Source organism: Pristis pectinata, chromosome 2 (genome assembly GCF_009764475.1).
Source record: "Pristis pectinata isolate sPriPec2 chromosome 2, sPriPec2.1.pri, whole genome shotgun sequence".
In the NCBI taxonomy this organism is placed as follows: domain Eukaryota; kingdom Metazoa; phylum Chordata; class Chondrichthyes; order Rhinopristiformes; family Pristidae; genus Pristis; species Pristis pectinata.
In genome coordinates, this window is record NC_067406.1 from 3,062,436 (window position 1) to 3,078,353 (window position 15,918).

The following is a 15,918-nucleotide window of genomic DNA, read 5'->3' on the forward strand; positions in this document are numbered from 1 at the left end:
ACATAAGATGTGGAGGCTTTGGAGAGGGTACAGAGGAGGTTCACCAGGATGTTGACTGGATTAGAGAGTATTAGTCATAAGGAGAAGTTGGACAAACTTAGATTGTTTTCTTTGAGGCATCAGAGGCTGAGGGGAGACCTGACAGAAGTATAAAATTATGAGAGGCATAGTTAGGGCAGATAATCGGAGCTTATCAAATCAGAGCTTGTCAAATACTAGAGGGATAGCTCTAAGGTGAGAGGGGAAAATTTAAAGGAGATTCCTAGCAAGTTTTTTAATACACAGAGTAGTAGGTGCCAGAGGAAGTAGTGACAGAAGATACGACACCAGCATTTAGGAGGCATTTAGATAGACACATGAACAGGAATGGAGGGATATAGATCATGCGCAGGCAGATGTGCAGTTTAATTTGGCATCATAGTCACATGGACATTGTGGGTTGAAGGGCCTGTTCTTGCATTGCACTGTTCTATGTTAAGTTTTTGACCTTCAGGACAGAGACCATGTGGTCCTGTGCACTTCCAACTTTTCAGTTGGCATACAGTCTTTTTGACTTCTTGCTACATGGACTTGACTTTACTTGGGCTTGGATAGGGCAAAATAAGGCAAATCCCAATACCTAAGACCAAATGAATTTTGCTGTACATCTAATGTTAAAATGCAGATCTGCAATGATCAGAGTGAATGGTGGAACAGGCTTGAGGAATTCAACAGCTACTGCCTCACTACTTTCCTGTCTAATTGTTGCTTACTGGAGATGCATGTGAGTGATCATTGGATGAAGATATTAAGGTTCTTCTACAATACCTGCCGTACCCCAGGGTTCAAAAGTCCAGTAACGTTACAGTTTAAGCCTGGTGATAAACTCAGCCACTTAAGACCAGGCACCCGAGGACTAACTCAAGAGGATTCAGTTAGTTCTTTATATACCCACTCCCGTAATACTCTGGAACAGATCCCAGTGTCTTGGCTCTGTATTGTTCTTTACAAAAACTTTCTGAACCTTTTGATTAAATCAAAGCATGCAAGTCACTCCTGGGAATCTGTTACCACCACACCTTTGCCTATTTGTCCTACATGTAAATTGATTTATTATTGCCACATGTACCGAGGAACAGTGAAAACTTTGTTTTGCAGCCCATCTATACAGATCATTCCATCACATCAGTGCATTGAGGTAGCACAAGGGAAAACAATAACAGAATGCAGAAAAAAGTGTTACAGATACAGAGAAAGTGCAGTGCAGGCAGACAATAAGGTGCAAGGCCATAACGAAGTAGATTGTGAAGTCAAGAATCCATTTTATCATATCAGGGACCATTTAACAGTCTTATAACAGTGGGATAGAAGCTGTCCTTGAGCCTGCTGGTACGTGCTTTCAGGTGTTTGCATCTTCTGCTTGATGGGAGGGGGGAGAAGAAAGAATATCCAGGGTGGGTGAGGTCTTTGATTACGTTGGCTGCTTTACTGAGGCAGCGAGAAGTGTTGACAGTGTCCATGAAGGGGAGGCTGGTTTCTGTGATGTCCTATATATAAATCCATTCTCCCCATGACAATCATCCATCCTTGCCCGCAAAGTCCTCAATAGGATTCCAGCCAGTGATACCTCCCACGAACTTGCTTGAAAACAAATTTCTTTTTTTTCGACCAGGGCCCTGCAGTCACCACTTCCAATGGGACTGGGCTGAAGGTCAATTCGGATGCTGCTGATTTACGCACAGTACAGAGAGCACAGCCTCACCAATCTGAACTAATTATAGTGGGAGAGTTGGATTGTTCACAGCCACAGGGGCCTCTTCACAAGGGCCAAACGTGTGAAGAAAAATTATAAATGAAGGGAAGAAAAAAAAAGTTTTCCAGTTTGTGTGCTCATGTTAGTTCTGTGAGTGAGGTAATCGTGGTAATTGGTTTAACGTAAATAACTATTTTGGTTGATAAAGTATTAAAATTCCCCTTGCATTATAGAAGCTCCATTCTTGTGGGCTGTAGAATGGAACCACCGATCATCAATTTGATCAACCAATAGCATTATGTATGTGAGGCAGCGTTATTCGCCATATTGTGAGATGAGGGTACATTACTACCTTGTCACTTGTGATATCCAATTACATGGATGTCCTGCTGAGAGTGAATGAGTGGAGAAAAGGAGCGGCTAATCATTCCCCTCGCAGACACAGCGACACTGAGGTGAACCCACCATGAGATTAGCTCTCTCTACAATAGCAGACGCATGTGGTACAGGAGCCACGTTCAGCAGTGCCCTCTGTCGATTCTAATTCCTAGATCACTAGAGATCTGTGGGCTGGACACATCATGAGAGTGGTATTTCAAAATGTGTCTGTGTACCTAGGATGCCAAGACCTCTATGGGGCTTGTACGGCAGATTACTTAATGAAATTTAAAATTCCTCAGCTGCCATGTCTCTGAATTGTCAGTCCAGGCCTCTGGATTAGAACATAGAACAGTACAGCACAATACAGGCCATTCGGCCCACAATGTTGTGCCAACCTTTAAACATCGCCTCAGACTATCTAACCTCTTCCTTTCACATATCCCTCTATTTTAAATTCCTCCATATGCTTATCTAGTAATCTCTTGAATTTGACCAATGTTCCTGCCTCCACCACCGCCCCAGGCAGTGCATTCCATGCCCCAACCACTCTCTGGGTAAAAAACCTCCCTCTGATATCTCCCTTGAACTTCCCACCCATTACTTTAAAGCCATGCCCTCTTGTATTGAGCATTGGTGCCCTGGGAAAGAGGCGCTGGCTGTCCACTCTATCTGTTCCTCTTAATATTTTGTACACCTCTATCATGTCTCCACTCATCCTCCTTCTCTCCAAAGAGTAAAGCTCTAGCTCCCTTAGTCTCTCCTTATAATGCATACTCTCTAAACCAGGCAGCATCCTGGTAAATCTCCTCTGCACCCTTTCCAACGCTTCCACATCCTTCCTATAATGAGGCGACCAGAACTGGACACAGTACTCTAAGTGTGGTCTAACCAGAGTTTTATAGAGCTGGCCCAGTAACAACCACCATACTACCAAACCCTTGAGCCATCAAGTCACTTTGATTGAAAGGTGTGAGGTGAGATGGGGTAAAGAAATAAAAGGGATTTTGGACTAGAAATACACTGGAGATCAGTAAGCCACAAATCAAAAAGAAACCAAACGAAAGGGTTCACTGTCACAGGGTTTCTGACCTGAAGTATCAACTTAATTTCTCTCTCCATAGATGTTGCCTGACCTGCTGAATGTTTCCAGCATTTTCTGTTTTTATTTTAGGATGGATAGAAGACATTTTAGCAAGTAAGCTGCCGCGGAAGTACAGAGTCTTAATAAGGATCATTTGGGTTTTGTCACTGTGATATTGCTGAATGTTTTGTCAACACCAGCAGCAGCATAAATGATATTTTCTGTTATGACACCAAGTGTCTGAATGATGAGGATGAACTCAGTTAATTAGAGAATCTAGAAAGGTAATATCATTTCCAATTCTTCAGGCAACCATTATAGATTTGCTGTACTTTAATACATTATCATCATGTCAGTTAAGCAGATGAGGAAAGATACTATTTTGTTCAATAAAAGCAAAAGCACAAGCAATCTGAAATAAAAACAGAAAATACTGAAAATATTGGTCAGGTAGAAATTCATGGATTTGAAATGGAGATACAATAATTGGTCAGGTAGAAATGGAGAGGAATTCATTTGATGTGGAATCCTTTAATTCGAATCACATTGATGATAAAAGCCATCCACTGCAATGGATCTATACTGGAGAGAGGAAAGATGAAAAACAGGGGGTTTATCACCCATGCCTCTCCATCTGGGTACATATAGAGGTGTATAAATTCATGAGGGTTATAGATTGGGTAAACACACTCAGTCGTTTTCCCAGGGTTGGGGAATCAAGAATTAGAGGGCATAGGTTTAAGGTGAGAGGAGAAAGATTTAATAGGAACTTGAGGGTCAACTTTTTTTACATAAAGGGTGGTATCTATGTGGAACGAGCTACCAGAGGAAGTGGTTGAGGCAGGTACAACAACAACTTTTAAAAGGCATTTGGACAAGTACATGGATTGGAAAGGTTCAGAAGGTTATGGACCGAACGCTGCCAAATGGGACTAGCTTGGATGGGGTATCTGGGTCGGCATGGACCAGTTGGGCCAAAGGGCCTGTTTCCGTGCTGTATAATTCTGACTCTGTCTCCTGAAAGGTGAGTCAGATCAAATTTTCTACCTGTGCAAAAATGCTGCTTGACCTGTTGAATTTCTGCTTCTGGCACTTCAATGTCTAGGCAATTCAAGTGCTGGAATAGTCTGGAAAATCTGCCAATCTGGCACCACTAAAGTACTGAGGGGTGCTGGGTTGCTAGAGTTCCGCTGTATCTTGCTAATGAGGTGCTTTTGGATGGTCTAAGCGAGAGTCGATGATGTGAATAAATTCAACCCTCATTCTTCAAAACCCAAGGTCAAGCAGCAAGTGCTTGATGATGGGATTGGTACAGATGGATGTCCACTGGCTGGTGTGGATGTGGTGGACCAAACGGTCTGTTTCTGTGCCTACTGGATTTACTCCTATTCAATCCACTTTTAATTCACGTTTTTTTGCATATTATTAAATGTTCCTTAGATGTTTTTCTTAGTAGGATGTCATTAAACTGGAAAGGATGTAAAAAAGATTTACAAGGATGTTACCAGGACTGGAGGGCTTGAGATATAAGGAGAGGCTGGATTAGCTGGGACTGTTTTTCCTGGAGCAATGGAGGCTAAGGGGTGACATTATAGAGGTTTATGAAATCATGTGGGGCATAGATAAGGGGAATAATCACAGTCTTTTCCCCAGGGTAGGGGAGTCCAAAACTAGAGGCCAGAGATCTAAGGGGAAAGATTTAAAAGGAAGCTGAGAGGCAACATTTTCCACACAGAGGGTGGTGGGTATATGGAATGAACTGCCAGAGGAAGTGGCAGAACAATTAAGACATTTAAAATACACTTGGACAAATATATGGATAGAAGAGCTTCAGAGGGACATGGGCCAAGCACAGGAAAATGGGATGAGGTTGATTGGTTAACTTGGGCAGCAGGGATATTGGGCTGAAGAGCCTGTTTCTGTGTTGTATTGCTCATTGACTCTGATGTTTTTCAGTAGCATAATAAATAAATCTTTTAAAAGTAGTACAATAAAGTTTTCAGTGAACCTAGTAAATTCAGAGGGAGCGTAGAAAACTGATGGGGAATGGGGTCCCACTGAGTTTAAAGGGAGTGTGGTAAAAGGGCCCTGGTGAGTTTAACAGGAGAATAAGGCAGATGTAAGACGTACAGGTTAGGAAGCTGTGGGCACGCTATGTTGGTGCGGGAAGCATGGCGACATATGCGGGCTGCCCCCAGAACACTCTATGCAAAGGTGCATTTCACTGTGTGTTTCGATATACCTGTGACTAATAAAGATATCTTATCTTATCTTATCAAAGCTTCTGAACAATGGAAAGCAGATTATCAGTTTTACTATAGCTCTCAAGGGTGGACAAGGTTCTAATGCAACAAATGTGGTAGCAGGTGTGCATGGTAAACTACTGCAACAGCAATAAAAAGAACAATCATATTGTTAGAACAGAAGAACACCAGAAGTATCAGGAGTAGGCCATTTGGTCCCTCATTACTGCTCCCCATTTGATGAGGTTACAGCTGATCTGCTACCTCAGCATCACTTTCCTGTAACACCATATCCCTTGATTCCTTAATACCTAATATTCTGTTGTTCTCTGTTTTGTACACTCTCAGTGACTGAGCCTTCATACTCCTCTTGGGTAGAGAATTCAAAAGTTAATTCCCTCTGGATGAAGGCTTTTCTTCTAATCTCAGTAGTGAATGACTGACCCCTTAATTTGTGACCCCTGGTCCGAGACACCCCATCCAGAGGAATTCTGTAGCTGGGCTGTTAAGTCCCATAAGAATCTTGTACATTTCAATAAGATCCCATCTCAATCTTCTTAACTCTTGAGAGTACAGGTCCAAGCTGCGTAATTGCTCCTCATACACCAAACCTGCCATGTCTACGGCCTCCTCTACTACCAAGTTGAAGCTAGACGCAGATTAGAGGAACAACACCTCTTATTCCTTCTTGGTAGCATCCAACCTGACAGCATCACCATCAATTTCTCTAACTTCCGGTAAGCACTCCCCACTATTCCCCCCCTCCTTTGTTTTCCCTTATCCCCCTAGCCCCATAACCCCAACTCTTTCCCCTCTCCCACCCTCACGACTTGCCCATCACCCACACCTTCCTCCCTCTGGTTCCTCACGTCCTTTATTCCACGGTTCACTGACCTCTCCTATCAGATTCCATCTTCTTCAGTCCTTTGCCTCTTCCACTGATCACCTCCCAGCTTCTCACATCATTCCCACTTCCCCCCAACTCCCCTACCTACCTATCTTCCCCCCTCACCTGGATTCACCTCTCACCCACCAGCTCGTGGTCCTCCCCCTCCCCCCACCCTTTTATTCCAGCTTCTGCCCTCTTCCTTTCCAGTCTCGATGAAGGGTCTCGGCCCGAAACATCAACTGTTCATTTCCCTCCATAGGTGCTGCCTGACCTGCAGCATTTTTTGTGTGTTGCTGCCATCATAGAAACTAATCTGCTGAACCTTGGCTGCACTCCCTCTGTCTCAACCACATCCTTCTTTAGGAAGTGAGGTCAGACCTGTACACAACATTCCAGAAAGAGTCTCAACACAGCCCTGTTTATTGGAGCATGACATCCCTATTTGTGTACTCAAATCTGCTTGCAATAAAGCCTAGCTTATTGGTTATCTTCCTAATTGCTTGTCAACTTTCATTATTTTGTGTACAAGGACAACCCAGGGCACTCTGAATTGCAAACACTTTCACCTCTTCAAAATGAAAAACACGATGATGCTGGAGGAACTCAGCAGGCCAGGCAGCATCCATGGAGAAAAGTACAAACTGTTTTCATGTTTCTCCTTAGGCTTGTCGGATCCGGTTATTTTTGAATCCACAGGTTCTTTCAGGAGTCCAGGAATGAGTTGAAAACAACTTGGTGCTTCACAAAGTTTTATTGGAAAAGTTTAAAACAAAGAAAAAGTCACAGAGCACATGGCACTAGCTTTACTATTAGGAGATGAACCGAGACAAAAGGAACTAAAGATGAGCTAGGGCCAGGGGTGGGGTGGGGGGGGTGTGGTGGATGGGAGGAGAGCAAGGGAGAGATTAATAAAAGACGACATCTTTTATACCTGAGATACGAGGTACTCCTTAGCTAACAACAGTCCAATCAGGAAACCTATTAGATGCTTGTGGCCAAACCAACCAATGAAAAAACCACATATTCACCTGATGGATGAACCATTAAACTAGTAAGCGGCCATTCCTTGTGCAGCCACTTGAGGTGTATTAAACACTATACATATTAAAAAAAACTACTTAAAACAGTTGAATCCAACAGGGTATTCTGCATTCCTTTTCTTTATCAATGCTTTGATCTTCCTTTGCTGAGTTCTTGAAAATGTCCCAATCCACAGGGTTCCTGCTTTTCTCCACAGATGCTGCCTGGCCTGCTGAGTTCCTCCAGCATCATCGTGTTTTTCATCCAGATCCCAGCATCTGCAGTCCTTTGTTTCTCCACCTCCCTCAAAACCCTGGGATGCAGGGCATCAGGTCTTGGGGACCTCCAGTGTTAACTTTTTTTTAACCAATGCTAATTTCTTTGAGTTCTTCATTTACTTTTGACCAGTAGTCCTGCACTATTTCATAAAGTTTTTGAAATCTTCTAGAGATAAAATATTTATTTAATTGCTCTACTATTTTCCGAATCCCCAGTATAATTTCTCTTGTCTCAGGTTTTAAAGCACCTATGTTAACTTTTGCTCATCTTTTTCCTTTTTATACAAACTCTTAAAATCTGTTTTCAGGTTACTTGTTAGGCTACTTCTGTATTCTGTGTTCCTTTTCCTTATCAAAGCTTTGATCTTCCTTTGCTGAGTTCTTGAAAATGTCCCAATCTGCAGGGTTCCTGCTCTATTGGCAACGCTATAAACCATTCCCTATGATCTACACACTTAGCCAAGGTTGACCACTTCTTTTGGAGCAACACACAAAATGCTGGAGGGAAATGGATAGGCAACGTTTCGGGTCGAGATCCTTCATCTGGACTGAAAGATATTATCAGCATTTTTCTGGAGCAAAAAAACAAACCGCAGTCCAAATGGAAGGGTTTCGACCTGAAACGTTGACTGTCCATTTCCCTTCACAGATGCTGCCTGACCTGCTGAATTCCTCCAGCACTTTGTGTATTGCTCCAGATTCCAGCATCTGTGTCTCTTGTGTCTCCACTTCTTTTGGGTTTATTTTGCTTTAGAGATATATACTACTTATAAACTCTAAGAACACCCCCATTCACAATGATGGTGACGCTGAGCACATATTTAGATACATTCAGCCAGAAGTTCCTGAGATCCTCACTACAGCAGATGCTGGACTTCAACAAATTTGATTAACTCCACTCAAGAATATGCCAAGAGCATTGAATAAGCAACGTTTACAGAACCAGACAACATCCTGGCTGAAAATTTGTGCTCCAGAACTTGTTGTGCTTCTGGACAAGCTCTACCAATACAGTTACAACACTGGCATCTACCTGACAAAGTGGAACATTGCTCAGCTGTGTTAACAAAAATGTGGGACAAATTCAATCAGGCTAATTATTGTCCAATCATTCTACTCTCAATCATTATCAAAACAATGGAAAGTATTGTCAACTGTGCAATCAAGCAGCACTTATTCAGCAATAACTTGTTCAGGGTTGCCCAATTCGGGTTTCATCAGGACTAGTTGGCTCTAAGCTTCATCACAGCCTTGATCTAAACGTGGACTAACGAGTGGAATTCTAGAAGTGGACGAGTTGGGCCGAAGGGCCTGTTTCTATGCTGGATTAATCTATGACTACGTGATGTGAGAATGATTGCCCTTTCCAGCAAGAAGGATAGAGGTGTTTAAGAGTCTCTTAGATAGGAACATGAATACAGTATACAGGGAATGGAGGGATATGGACGTTGTGGAGGCAGGGATTAGTTCAGTAGCCTTTTAATTGCTAGTTTAATTAGTTCGGCACAACATTGTTGGCTGAAGGGCCCGTTCTTGTGCTGTACTGTTCTATGTTCTGGATTGATTCTGGATGCTGCCTGGATTAGAGGGCATGTGCTATAACATAGAAACATAGAAAAACTACAGCACAATTCAGGCCCTTCAGCCCACAAAGCTGTGCTGAACATGTCCCTACCCTAGAAATTACTAGGCTTACCCATAACCCCCTATTTTACTCAGCTCCATGTACCTATCTAACAGTCTCTTGAAAGACCCTATCGTATCTGCCTCCACCACCGTTGCCAGCAGCCCATTCCACGCCCTCACCAAAAAAACTTACCTCTGACATCTCCTCTATGTCTACTCCCCAGCACCTTAAACCTATGTCCTCTTGTGGCCACCATTTCAGCCCTGGGGAAAAGTCTCTGACTATCTACCCGATTAATACCTCTCTTCACCTTATACACCTCTATCAGGTCCCCCCTCATCCTCCGTCTCTCCAAGGAGAAAAGGCCGAGTTCCCTCAACCTGCTTTCATAAGGCATGCTCCACATTCCAGGCAGCATCCTTGTAAATCTCCTCTGCACCCTCTCTATGGCTTCCACATCTTTCCTGTAGTGAGGCGACTAGAACTGAGCACAATACTCCAAGTGGAGTCTGACCAGGGACATATATAGCTGCAACATTACCTCTCGGCTCCTAAATTCAATTCCCCGATTGATGAAGGAATAAGACTGGACAATCTTGGGTTGTTTTCTCTGGAACGGCAGAGGCTGAGGGGAGACCTGATAGAAGTTTATAAGATCCTGAGGGGCATAGATAGAGAGAGTAGACAGCCGATATCTTTTTCCCTGGGTTGAAATGTCTAATACCAGAGGGCATGAACTTAAGGTAAGAGGGAGCAAGTTCCAAGAAGATGTATGGAGCCAAGCTCAGAGAGTAGTAACTGCCAGGGGTGGGGGTGGAGGCAGATACAATAGAGGCATTCAAGAGGCTCTTAGGTAGGCACATGAATGTGCAGGAAATGGAGGGATATGGATATGGTGTAGGCAGAAGGAATTAGTTTAGTTGGGGTTTTGATTACTAATTTATTTAGTTCAGCACAACATTGTGGGCTGAAAGGCCTGTTCCTGTGCTGTGCTGTTCTGTGCTCAATGTTCTAACAAGTGACATTTGACAGAGTGTAACATCAAAGCACCTCGTCCAGATGACGGTCTTGACCCAAAAAGTCGACTGCATCCCTCCACAGACACTGCCTGACCCATTAAGCACATTGCACTTTGTTTTTCTTTGCTCCAAATCCTAGTGATTGGTGTCAAATTGCGCACTAAGGAAAATGGTTGTTGTTTGAGGTCAATCATCCCAGTCCCAGAACATGAGTGAAGGAGTTCCTCAGGGCAGTGTCCTAGGTCCCACTTCATCAATGACCTTCCTCCCATTGGGGATGTTTGCTGATGAATTACATTTGCAACTCCATTGCAAATGAAGCAGCCTACGCCTATGTGTGAGAGGACCAAAACAGCACAACGTCCCTGTAATGGCTATTGGACCAAACTCGTTTACTTCTGTTTGTGCTGTCAACTCATCTATCTTACTGTGAATGCCTTTCCATCTTGGTGTTGCAAAGGCTTTCCATCACCGATACAGCACGTCAGGAATTAGATGGAAAACGTTCCACTTGTCTAGATGAGTTCTCCAGGAACCATCAAGCAGCTCAACACCATCCAGGATGAAGAATGTTGGAGTCTAAGTATTGTGTAATACCATTCACATCTCTCTTTCTCTCGCAATATATTCGACATGCAAACTCATTTCGCGACAAACTCCAAACCAATTTCCGAGATAGAGTGGAGCTTTGGCTGTATTCATGTGGACTATGGGAAGTCAAATTCTGGTAGGATGTATAGCAGGGACCTTGGGCGTGTTGATGTACAGAGAGGTCTTGGGGTGAAAGTCCATAGCTCCCTGAAAGTAGTGTCATAAGTGGGTAGGGTAGTGAAGAAAGCATTTAGTATGCTTGCCTTCATAGGCCGAGGCATTAAGAGTCATGGATTTATACAGCACAGAAACAGGACCTTTAGCTCAACTCCTCCAAGCTGACCAAGGGTCCATTTCTGAACTGTATAATTCTATGATTCTAGGTTTAGAACACAAGAAGATTGGAACAGGAAGAGGCTATCAGGACGCCAAGCCTGCCCTGACCTTCAATATGATCACGGCTAATCTATGCTGACCTCAACTACTCTTCTGTGCCAATTCAGGCTTGAAAGGCCTGGATAGAGTGGACGTGGAGAGGATGTTTCCAGTAGTGGGAGAATCTAGGACCAGAGGGCACAGCCTCAGAATAAAAGGACGTCCCTTTAGAACAGAGATGAGGAGGAATTTCTTCAGCCAGAGGGTGGTAAATCTGTGGAATTCATTGCCACAGACGGGTATATTTAAAGCAAGAGGTTGGTAGGTCCTTGATTACGGGGAGAAGGCAGGAGAACAGGGTTGAGAGGGAAAATTAAATCAGCCATGATTGAATGGCAGAGCAAACTGGATGAGCTGAATGGCCTAATTCTGCTCCTATGTCTTATGGTCTTAATTCCCTATAACCCTCAATCTTTCAATTATTTTAAAATATTTATCTATCTCCACCTTAAGTATAGCTAACGATCTAGCCTCCACCACCCTCATGGGCACAGCATTCCAAAGATTCATTACTCTCTGAGAGAAGAAATTTCTCTGCACCTCAGTTTTAAATGACTAGGCCCTTATCTTGTGCTTAAGACTCTCCCACAAGTGAAAACATCCCAACAACTACCCTGTCAAGCCCCCTTAGGATTTTGTATGTTTGAATAAGGTCACCCTTCATTCTTCTAAATCCCAAGGAATACAGAGCCAAACTGGCTAGCATCTCATGACAGGACAACCTTCTCATCCTAGGAATTAGCCTGGTGAATCTTCTCTGGGCTGCTTCCAATGCTACCATCTCCTTTTTTAGGTAAGGGACCAAAACTGTGCACAGTATTCCAGGTGTGGCCTCCAACACCCAAAACAACAGTAACAAAACCTCGCTATTCTTAAAATCCATCCCCTTTGCAATAAACCCAATATCTCATTTGCCTACTTAACTACTTGTTGGACTAGCCTACTAACTGTTTGTGATTCATGCAATAAAAGATGTAGATCCTTCTGAACTTTACTCATTGCCAGTCTCTCTCTCTTTAGATAATAATTCATCTTTTGATTCCCCTTACCGAAGTACATGACCTCACACTTCCCCACATTAAACCCCATTTGCCAGGTTTACCCAATCACTCAATCTATCTCTATCCCCTTGAAGAATCACAATGTCTTTCTAATTGGGATGAACTCTTGCTGAGTGTGTGGACCAGCTCTTGAATATCAGCTGCTATTCGTCTACTGACCTGTCTCTGAGCTTATTTTCCCATTAGAGTGATACTACTTGAAACTCTCGTCTGCTTCATTGCTAAACTAACAAAATGTTGAGAGTACACCAAGCAGTGCATACTGAATCTTAATGGCTTGTTGCATTGTAAAAAGATTTCCTCTGGTTCTTATGGCAATTATCTTAATCTGGTGTCCCCTGGTTACTGAGTCTCCTACCACTGGAAGCAGTTCATCTTTAGTTAATCTATCAAATCCCCTAACATTATTGCAACATTAGTGTTTATTTTATTGCGTGACCTGCAATCATCAAATAATTGGTCTATTAACTGCCAGGCCCCAAGTCTGTAGAAATCGGAATGGTTACCGCGGGTATGCAGAGAATGTCAAAAGTACTCACTGCTATTGAGACTGCGCTGATGACTGCTCCACAGTAACCCAGGATGAACTTCGACACAGGAGTTGGCTGTTGAGTTTAGCGAGAGTGAGGGAGAGTATGTATAAGAGAGTGAGAGAGAGAGATAGAGAGAGATAGAGAGTGAGAGAGAGAGAGGAAGTGGGAGAGGGAGAAACAAAACATTTATATTAAGATATGGTAATTGACTCTAAACTGTAATAAAAATGGAAAATGCTAAAAGACACAGCAGGTCAAACAGTATCTGCATAAATAGAGTTAATGTTTCCAATCAAAGATCCTTTGTCAGAATAAATATTTGTACATTGTAGTCAAAGTGGCAGATGATTTATGCACAGCAAGAACCCTAAAAGAAGAGTTTATTTAACTTCTTGTCTCTGACTGTAATGTTTTCTTAATCCTGCACTGGCCAACCTGGGGAGGATGTTTAATTTTCACACCCTTCTGATTCAGAGTTGAACTCACTATAAACTGAACCAACTGTGCATTTCACATGACTTTCCCATTGATAGTTCAGCTAGCAGAAATAACACGTGGTGCAGAGCTGAACCGCACAAACCAGAGTAAATACCACCTTCAACCCCTTCTACTTAGATGGCTGATCAAAGCCAACAGCAGTTGGTTTTCTGCCACTGTCCTCAGTAACTGCCCCATTTTGGAAATGATGCTCTAGATATCCTTGAGGAACAGCATTCTGCTACCTGAAACTGAGCATCAATCTATCTGTTCTAAACCCTACAAGGTCAGCTCTCTATCTTGTGTTTCCCAAGTTCTGTGAATAACTCCTAACCTTTGTCCTTGGAGGCACAACTACTATTACTACTTATATCCTTGGCCACATTCTCTGATTTCAAAGGAAAAGCTCATGGCTCCCTCTAGGTTGTCTCCAAGAATGTACTTCCCCCCTTTGCAAGCAGTAAAAAATCCCAATGACCAAAGGAATACAACACATTGCTCAACAATTAAGCTTAATTCCATACTTGGTGGCCTATTCCAGGATTTCCCTTGCACATCTAGACATACCTTGAAAGAATAAAATAAACCTTCCTCTACACTCTTCCTCAAAGTAAAAACATTGTCGATATAGTAACTTCCCCTAAATACCCCACGTAGGCTTACCTTTCTTATCCATTTTCTGACTTTAAGAATCATCTTCATTTCTGACAAAGGGTCATCAACCTGAAACATTCTCTGTTTCTCTACCCACAGAAGGCTGCCTGACCTGTGGTGGATTTCTAGCACTTTCTGTTTGTACTCATCTTTTTCTTTCTAATCTTGGTGTTATCCAGCACTAGACCTAACCCTCTACCCATGTACATTACACAATTTATTGAGCACTTAGTGGGTGCATACTACCACAGCCAAGAATTGGTCCTCTGCTTCTCAATGGGAACAAGTGGCATATACGTGTCTGCTCTTCAAGCCATTCAATAATCTTGCACATCAATTCCACTTTCCCACCCAATCTTTCTTCATGTTAAGTAAACTTCATAACTCTACAGCTCTCTGGTATCGAGAATTCCAAAATATTACAGTTTTAGAATGAAGACATTTAAAATCATACAGCACGGAAACTGGTCCTTCAGCCCACTGAGTCCGCACCGACCATCAACCACCTGTTCACATTAGTCCTACATTAGTCCTTCATATTATCTCCATATTTTCATCAGCTCCACTCCCCTGCACATCTGGGACAATTTACAATGGTCAATTAACCTACCAACCCGCAGGTCTTTGGGATGTGGGAGGAAACTGGGGCACCTGCAGGAAACTTGCACCATCACAGAGAGAACATGCAAACTCCAAACAGAATTTCTTCTTGCTTCAGTTGTAAATGTTGAATCACTTATCCTGAGACCACAAGTTCTGGTGCTAGAGTCTACAGTGACAGGAAATAGCCTCACCCTTTGATATACAAGGGTTCTCATGATGCTCGGCATACATGGAAGATGTTGGAGAAAGAAATCAATGGGAGCAGACCCTTCTCACCTTTGTTGCATTTCTGTTTGCATAATTCACACAGGCATTGTGGCTCTGGTTCAACCACTGCAAGGAAGCAAAACAAATCATCAGTTCATTCAAACTCTAGATCAAGGAGATGAACAACATAACCCCTGCTATTAGTTCATATTAAACCACACAATAAATGGTGTCAGCATACCTGATCAAAGAAAGAGGGAAAATCACAACCTGGTTTCCCTTTCTTGATTCTTATCCAATTATCTCCCACACTTCATATTACGCACAGCATTAGGTGAAGCTGTGTTGATGCCCGTGATGGGAAACCCACTAGCTTGAAGTGCCAAGTAACATAATATGTGGCCTCCAAGCCACCATGGAACTGCAACCCAACAAGAGTCTGAACTTTGGTTGAGGGTGTGGGTTGGCGGTGGAGGGGGGGGGGGAGTGGGGGGGGTGGTGGTGGGGTGGTAAGCCAAATGTAAGGACAAGGAAAACGGATCACATCTCCCAAATAGGTTATATCCTCCAAACATTCCAACAAATTAGTTAGACGTGACTTGCATTTCATAAGCCACTTTGTCTTGGATTTATTGCCCATAGTGTTTAATTGCTTCCTTTCTAATGGACTCCAATGTTTTTCCTTCTGTACATGTCGAGCTAATAGTCTTATCATTGCTTTGATCTCTTCTCAATCTGACCATTGGAATCTCAAGTATTTTCAATCGTCTGTTACTAAGTTCCTTATGAAGTGGAAACTTTCAGCTGTGGGTCAGCCTCTCCCTGTAGTTTATTTTATTTGGTATTCTTGGATACATTCCATCTTGGTTTCCTCATGAATATTTAGCAGCTGAGGTTTATTGTGACCTTTGCATTGCCAACCTCTGTTCACTCTCACAACTCAAATCTGTACCTTATCTCTTCATCTAATGCACAGCATTAAAAGATCCTGTTTAATAAATGAAACAGTCCCACCAACTCCTTCAATGTTTTCACCTTAAATACTCACCTTCAACACAGTCAATGATTAGATGTTTATAGACATGCG

The 15,918-nt window shown here is 42.8% G+C and overlaps 1 protein-coding gene across 2 annotated transcripts in view; it reads right to left on the bottom strand.

The window, feature by feature from the left end:
- The window catches only part of LOC127582954 (sideroflexin-5-like), a 236,129-nt gene that overhangs the window by 134,503 nt on the left and 85,708 nt on the right, over positions 1-15,918 (bottom strand). For both annotated transcript variants that reach the window (XM_052038623.1, XM_052038615.1), the window contains exons 8-9: positions 14,901-14,957; positions 12,897-12,962 (exon numbers count right to left, since the gene is read on the bottom strand). In XM_052038623.1, the coding sequence (XP_051894583.1) occupies positions 12,897-12,962; positions 14,901-14,957 (123 nt within the window). The remainder of the gene's footprint in view (positions 1-12,896; positions 12,963-14,900; positions 14,958-15,918) is intronic.